This window comes from Rhagoletis pomonella, unplaced genomic scaffold (assembly GCF_013731165.1).
Source record: "Rhagoletis pomonella isolate Grant_MI unplaced genomic scaffold, Rhpom_1.0 Rhpom_scaffold_03080, whole genome shotgun sequence".
Taxonomy (NCBI): Eukaryota; Metazoa; Arthropoda; class Insecta; order Diptera; family Tephritidae; genus Rhagoletis; species Rhagoletis pomonella.
In genome coordinates, this window is record NW_023461633.1 from 16,895 (window position 1) to 24,326 (window position 7,432).

General features: G+C 36.3%; 1 protein-coding gene across 1 annotated transcript; it reads left to right on the top strand.

Moving 5' to 3' along the window:
* Positions 1 to 1,578: 1,578 nt before the first annotated feature.
* LOC118753926 (leucine-rich repeats and immunoglobulin-like domains protein 1) lies at positions 1,579 to 7,432 on the top strand (the record flags this gene model as incomplete). The annotated part of the gene is given in 2 exon segments (XM_036488802.1): positions 1,579 to 2,381; positions 5,579 to 7,432. A coding segment is annotated over 1 exon segment (1,691 nt), but the record flags the coding sequence as incomplete, so codon positions are not given.

A 7,432-nucleotide genomic window follows, 5' to 3' on the forward strand; every position in this document is an offset into this window, starting at 1 on the left:
GGGAGTGAGTGTTATCAACGTAAGCCCTATCTATGGCTGTGCCGGTGGCACGCGTGCTCCGTGTACCAGCCGCTGACTCCACGAAACGACCTTGCTTACTTGTTTCACTTTTTTCTTTCTTGATATAATTTTTTTAATTCTTCATGTTGCCTGTGCATAAATCCGGCCCTGTCTGTAGAAAGGACTAAGTACTTGTACGTTACCGAATAGATGGCTTCTGGATTTCAATTTTAGGCAAAATATCAACGTTTTCTTTCCACGCTGACCCTATGAGAAGTGCGAACCACCTAAACCTCGGAATAATGGTAGTATTTTGAACCCTGACAGCTCTTTGATGCTTTCATCACTCCTAGATTTCGCTTCTTAGGATCAATTTATCTAGGCAAACATAAGCTGAATGAACAACGCGAAGAAAACTCGCGAGTCTCTTCAATAATACGTAGGTCAGGGGAGGTGTTTAATCGAATCGAAGGTTTTTAATATTCATAAAGATAAACTCTCGTCACAATGACGAGGTGACTTGCTAACTAAGCATACAAGCTAATCTAACTAAGCATACAATTTTGCTGTTTTTGCGAGTAGCAGCAGCAATGAAATTTTTTATGTTAACATAAGTGCTTTAACTACAATACATATGCCGAATTTCACGAATTCTATCCACTTGACGCAAAGTTGCAGTAAAAATACTGCTTACCACCTTACAGCTGCGATGTTGCAACACCAATTGAATTGCCTGCACGTAAAACTACCTTCGAATGCCACACCATGATGCCCTTGCTGCAAGCAGCTGCATTTTAGATGCAAGTATTCTTAAGGTCAGCTCAGAAAAAGCCAATTAAAAAAAAACACACAAGTGACTGAGTGACTGAGTGACTTTTGACTGAATGAGCGAAAGAAAGAGTGAGCGGCACAGGAAATGCATTTCCTGTCTGCCTCTTTTAGAGAGCCGAAAAAGCATGTGCGTTTCCAACATACTTAATGAACGCAGCGACCTCTACAGGCATGCAGTACTTGAGCAACTGTATCTTCTCAACTGGGAGCAACAGCGCTTGCTCTCAACTTGAGAATCTCAACTCGTAGCAACGTTACTCTACGAATACCTGGAGCGTAAAGAATTCTTACTGCTGGCTGCTCCAAACGAGCGCTGCCACGCTAAGTTGGGGTGTAGCCACAATTGTGGAGTCAACCACAAACTTGCAGAGGCTAATTTATGAGCTCTGTTGAGAGGAAAAATGCAGCTGCCGCCTTTTTGATTGCTTGCTGCTCATTCGCGCTCATTTTGGCTACCTAACCTTAACTCGAGCGCTCAGCGTGCTCAACAGAAAATTGCATTTTTCAAGGCGCTCCTGCTTTTTTTCTTTTTGCTCAGGCAAACTGGTTTTCCTAGCTACGAGAACTCACGTGAATACGAGTATTCCACCAAACGCAGACGACTGCTTCGTTTACCAGTGCAGAGTGAGCTGAGTTGCTGCACAAATACACTCCAATTAGGGTGGTTGCTGCTGCTTCTTTCTGTCTCTGACTCTGACTCTGGCTGTACGCTGTTGTTTAGTCAGTTGACTGTTTGCTGGTTTTAGGTAGCAGAATTATTTACGCTTGGCCGCTTCTCTATGGGCCACTAAAGCGTACCGAGGTGTTGTTAGCGCGTCAAGTTCGTTGAAGATTTAGTATAGTTCGTTGCTTGGCCGTGTGCGGTTGTATACTTTTGGATAATCGAAATAGTATACCAATACACCAGTGAACATTTTCGAAACTTAGAAAAAAAAAACAAAAAAATTTAAAAGCCGTCATCTATACGAGCATAAATGAAGAGCGGCGTGCAAGGTGAAAAGCTAATTAGCTCCAAAGTGTCAAATGTAAATGAAGACTGTGTGGATTTTTTGAAAAAAAAAAATTGGTGGCGCAAAAGCCGTGATTAAAGCGAACACTTGGATTATCGCTCACGGTGATGCAGCTGGAGATTTTGAAAAAATAAAATAAAATGTACGAAAATTAAAAAACGAAGAAACAGAAATTAAGCAGTGCTTATTTTATGAAAATCTTAAAGCAGTTTTATGAAAAATTAAATGAATTTCGTGATTTTATATGAAAACTGAGCAACAACAAACAAATATATGTATGTGCGTGTGAAGTATTAAATACAAGCAACTATTTAACTGTACGAGCTGTCAATGGAAATGCGTTATTAGACGTTTTATGCCGAAAGCCATTAAAAATTACTAATCAAAAAGTTATTAAACAATCGAATTGTATTGTAATTAGTGACCAACGATTGAATTTCGCTTGCCTGCTGCCGTGGGAAAAGTTTGCCGTAATCGACGAATTGCATGCTTATTGATATTTAATGTGCACGTGGTGATACTGCTGAACAGTTGGAAAAGGTTGGTGGCGCTTATTTAAAATTCCTATTTTATTTTTAAGGAAATGTGCGATTAATTATAGCCAAATGTAAAACTTTCATAATAAGTAGTTTCTGTGAAAAGTAAAAGAAAATACTTTTTGAAAAATTATTTCAAACTATCTACTAAAATTGGCGTATTTTTTTTTGCCAAAAAACTGGTATTATGAAAAATTTGCAAAGTAACTAAATATTTGCGCCAAAAGGCTCTGCTTCTACCCATATGCAGATTTTTTATACAAGCATTAAAATGTTCGACATAAAATATTTTTTAAACAAAATTTTTGCTCAAAAATATTAATTAAATTTTTTTTTTCGAATTTCGAATTGAAAAAAATTTAACACTTAATAGAGTTACTTTTTGGAGTTTTTAACTCGGTTATTATTCTTTTTTTCTAACCTCGACATTTTAAAATTAAAAGTAAACTTCATTAATTTGACTTTCAGCGCTAATTTTGTATGTAAATAAGTATGGCGGCAAAAAATGTTTTTCCGTTTCGTTAAAAAAATGAGTTAATAATGATGTATACGATTATCAGCAAGTTTTAGACTAAAAATAAATTAACTAATTATTTCATTAAAATATACACATTGTTTTGTAAAATGAAAAGAGAAGTATGCCCCAAATTAGAAAAAAATGTGTCAAATATTTTAGTTTTGAAAATATTTTGTTAAAAATTTATTGGTTCAGTAAATTTCAGTTAGTGGTTAAATACAAATAGTATAGATTTTATAAAATAAAATAAAATGTAAATATTTTCATTCAAAATTTGTGATTTTAATTATGTAAATATGTTTAACAATTTCATTTTTTTATATATATTTTTTTAAGTAATGTTTTTTTTTATTTCAAATTTTTTTTAATTTTTGATAAGTATTAACATAAGGAGTTTAACCTTTGCTGAGATGTGTAGAAAAATTTATATCCGTATTTTTAAAGTGTAGATTTTAAATAAATTCCTGTTTGTGAATTTCACTGATGCTGAGATCCTAAAAATTAAGAAAAGGAATATGTATTATGTAGTAATGTGCATTAGCGAGAGCCGAAAATCCGTTTTTTATAGAATTTTGATTGGTAATAGCAAAAAAGCCTAAGATATTGATCAATAATTGTCATCTTTTACACAGATTGTTTTTAGAGCATACTGGACCATATTTTTGCTATTACCAATCAAACTTCTAAAAATGCGGATTTTCGGCCCATGCTAATGTACATACATATGTATGATGCAATGCAACCTATCTAGAATTTTCACAAAAACTAGTATCTGATGACAGAACCCATTTGCACTTAGTTGGCTGGCATCACTGCTGCTAATGCTTGCTTAGCAATCCAATAGTAAATTCTTTTAAAAATCGATATACAAGGTGCGCATTAACATCATCGATCACAGTTAAGCGGTGGATTTCTATATCAGAAGTTGATTTTTGTGAAAATTGCAGATAGGTTGTATGATATTGGATATAAGTTGTACCATAATCCCTTGATATGCATGTGTACATCTTATTATTTTTTCAAAAGAAAAATAAATCTAAATACATAATTTTAAATTCCTTGTATATAAATTTTTATAAAAAAAAAACTAGAATAGGCAAACATTTTTTCGAAAAAAAAGAATTTACGAATTCTACAATTTGTTTGTAGTATTTGAAAATAATTTGGGAATTTTTTTTCATAGTTAAATAAAAATCAAGCTCATAAAAAATTTTTTAATTATTTGAAAAAAGTATAATTAGAATTCTTGAAAAGTAGATAATAAAAAAACGAAACTCATGTATATATATTTTTTTTTTAATTTTAAGAAACAAAACCATTTTAGTACATTTTAAAAAGCGCTTTGAAATAATTTTAGATTAAAAAAAATAAATAAAATTCGAAAGAAATTACATGAAATAGTAGGGAAGAAGTCCAAATTTTGAAATAAACAGAAAATTGAAATTGTTTTTTTTTCTCAATTGTAAAAGCGTTTCAGCACAACAACTAAGCGTCAAAACAAAGAAAAGCACTATGGTAAAATATCATCTGCAAAAGGTCAAATTTATCACTAAAGGCCAATTTTTATTGGGTTTTTATTGATTTATTTTGAAAATTCTATTCTAAAAAAAAAAAATTGAAAAATGTAAGCCCTTTTCAAAAGGTAATGCTAGGCGCGTTTTTTACACGCACACAAACATACGTATCTGCGCTTAAAATTTGTATGAACCTGTAAGCGACAAACTATGTGTGCTAATGAATAGCTGTTGATAAAATCAAAATTTCTTATTTGAAAATGGAAATTTTCGATGCTTGTTTTTTTTTTACACGTTAATATGTCACATAAATATATGCGTGTGATAAAAATATTAGTGGCTTTTTGATAGATATGAAAATTGCTCATATATTTCTTTGATATTCATCCCGAAATCGGTATGTGTTTACATATTTAACTCCTCTACAACGTAAGAATTACAATTCAAAAAAAATTTTCTTTTCGTAAATTATTTAAAAATTTAACTTCCGACCCTTACAGGACCTACCAGCCTATATATGTAGTTGAAGTTATATTAGAATTTCTTAAAAGCTAAATATAAATATTGTTTTGCGAAAAATTGTTATTTTCAATTTAAATTTCAGTAGTAATAAAATTTTTAGAATAAAAGCAACAAGATTGAGAAAGTGTACATGTACGTATGCATATGTGTATGTATATATTTAAACAAAATATATAAATATTAACCACTTTCAAAAAATTTACGAAGTAAAAAAATTTGAAATTTAGTTAAATTATAACATTTTACATTGGAAAACTACAGAAAACTAATTTCTTAAAATTCAAGAAAAAAGTTAATATAATTTATTTAAAACAATATTTGAATTTCCAGTTTTTAAAAACAGGTTCGCTTTATCTCTGTTGCCATCAGCATAACAAAAGCAAAACTAGAGCAAACCACATACAGAAAATTTTAAATATTTAATTAGTTTTGACATCTAGGCACTAAAAAAATGCATAGCGCACTCCAAATATAACCAAACCGTGCGTTCAATTTTTCTTGCCTCTAAATTTTCTTATTTTATTACTTCCATTCATTACTTATGTATCTCGCACATTTCCATACATTTCACATTGAATTAATTTCCTCCACTTCAATGCATTACTTAACCCATTCTTTTTTTTCTGCGTCTCTTCTTTTCCTTCGCAGCAATGGAACGCTTATAAAACCAACCCATTACACACGCTAAACACAACGAATTATTCGACAGCGCATTGGAACGCATCGCAACGACAACGAAAAACCACAACAGTCGTAGCGACTGTAAATCAACAAAAAAACAACAACAAAAGTCACACACACACGCCCAAAAATGTCGCGTTTCGAAAATATTTTCTTCATTTCATTACTTTACTTCTTGCTGTTCATCGCCTCCACCCGCGGCTTAGCTAACTGTCCGCCTGGCTGCCAGTGCGATGACAATACACTCGTTGTACAGTGCGGCGAAGGCCAATTGGATGTGCTGCCCATCGCACTCAATCCGTCCATACAACGTCTGGTGATACGTAACAACAAAATCAAGACCATCGATTCATCAATACAATTCTACGCCGAGCTGACGTTCCTCGATTTGTCTTCGAATCACCTGATGACCATACCGCAGCGCACCTTTGCCTACCAGAGGAAACTGCAGGAGGTGCATTTGAATGACAATAAGATCGGTGCGATCAGCAATAAGACTTTCATTGGCCTATCGGCGGTAACGGTAATGAATTTACGCGGCAATTTAATTTCCGAGCTACATTTGGGCACCTTTACACCGCTGCTTAAAATTGAAGAGCTGAATTTGGGAAAGAACCGCATCGGCTTTGTGGATCCCAAAGCGTTTGACGGTTTGTCACAGCTGCGTATTTTGTACTTGGACGATAACGCGTTGACCTCGGTGCCAGATCCAGTAGTTTTTCAGGCTATGCCTAGCTTGGCCGAACTCTTTTTAGGCATGAACACCTTGCTGACAGTGCCGTCTGCTGCCTTCCAAGATGTGCCCGCACTGACGCGCCTCGATCTGCGCGGCGCTGGACTACGCAATATCTCGCATGATTCGTTCAAGGGCTTGGAAGAGCTGCGGCAGCTGGATCTCTCCGACAATAGGCTGACACGTGTGCCTACTTTTAGTCTCAGCAACATGGTGCGTTTAGAAGAGTTATCGTTGGGACAGAATGACTTTGAAGTGATTGTGGAGGGTGCTTTTGTTGGTCTCAAGCAGCTGAAGCGTTTGGACATCAGTGGCGCACTGCGGCTAAAACGTGTCATGAATGGTGCATTCTCGACAAACGGCAACTTGGAGTACCTCAATCTGTCGTCGAACAAAATGTTACACGAAGTGCAAGAGGGCGCACTCAGCGGACTGCCCAACATGCGTCACGTTATACTGAAAGCTAATGCGCTCACCTCACTAGCGGAAGGCCTCTTCCCATGGCGCGATCTTATGACACTCGATTTGTCGGAGAATCCCATCTCCTGTGACTGCCGCGTGATGTGGCTACGCAACTTGTTGGTGGAAAAGAATGGCACAAATGATGCAATCTCAGAAGTCTACTGCGCTTTTCCCGACCGCCTGCATGGTGAGGCCTTACGCAATCTAAACCCAACACTAATGGGCTGCACGCACACCGATCCCCGCAAGCAGGCCTTGATAGGCGCGCTGCTCGTTGGCTCGGCGGCGACTTTAACCGCGCTGGCATTGATACTCTATCGCTGTCGCCGCAAGATACGCGAGTACATCAGCAGCGGCGTGTGGGGAAACTCTGCTTTAGGGCGCAAGGAACGCGAGTATCAGAAGACCTTCTGCGATGAGGACTATATCACGCGCCATCAGCATCATCCCTGCAGTCTGGGCATACATTCGACCTTCTCGAACACCTATACACCACACCATCCCGCTGCCGCACGTCACTATGGCTTCTGCACCATGCCCATCAATGACTTGAATGCCCCGGATGCACAGAAGAGTCTACAACAGCTGCAAGTACCCACCGCCACAGTGCTGAATGAGAAGAAAGC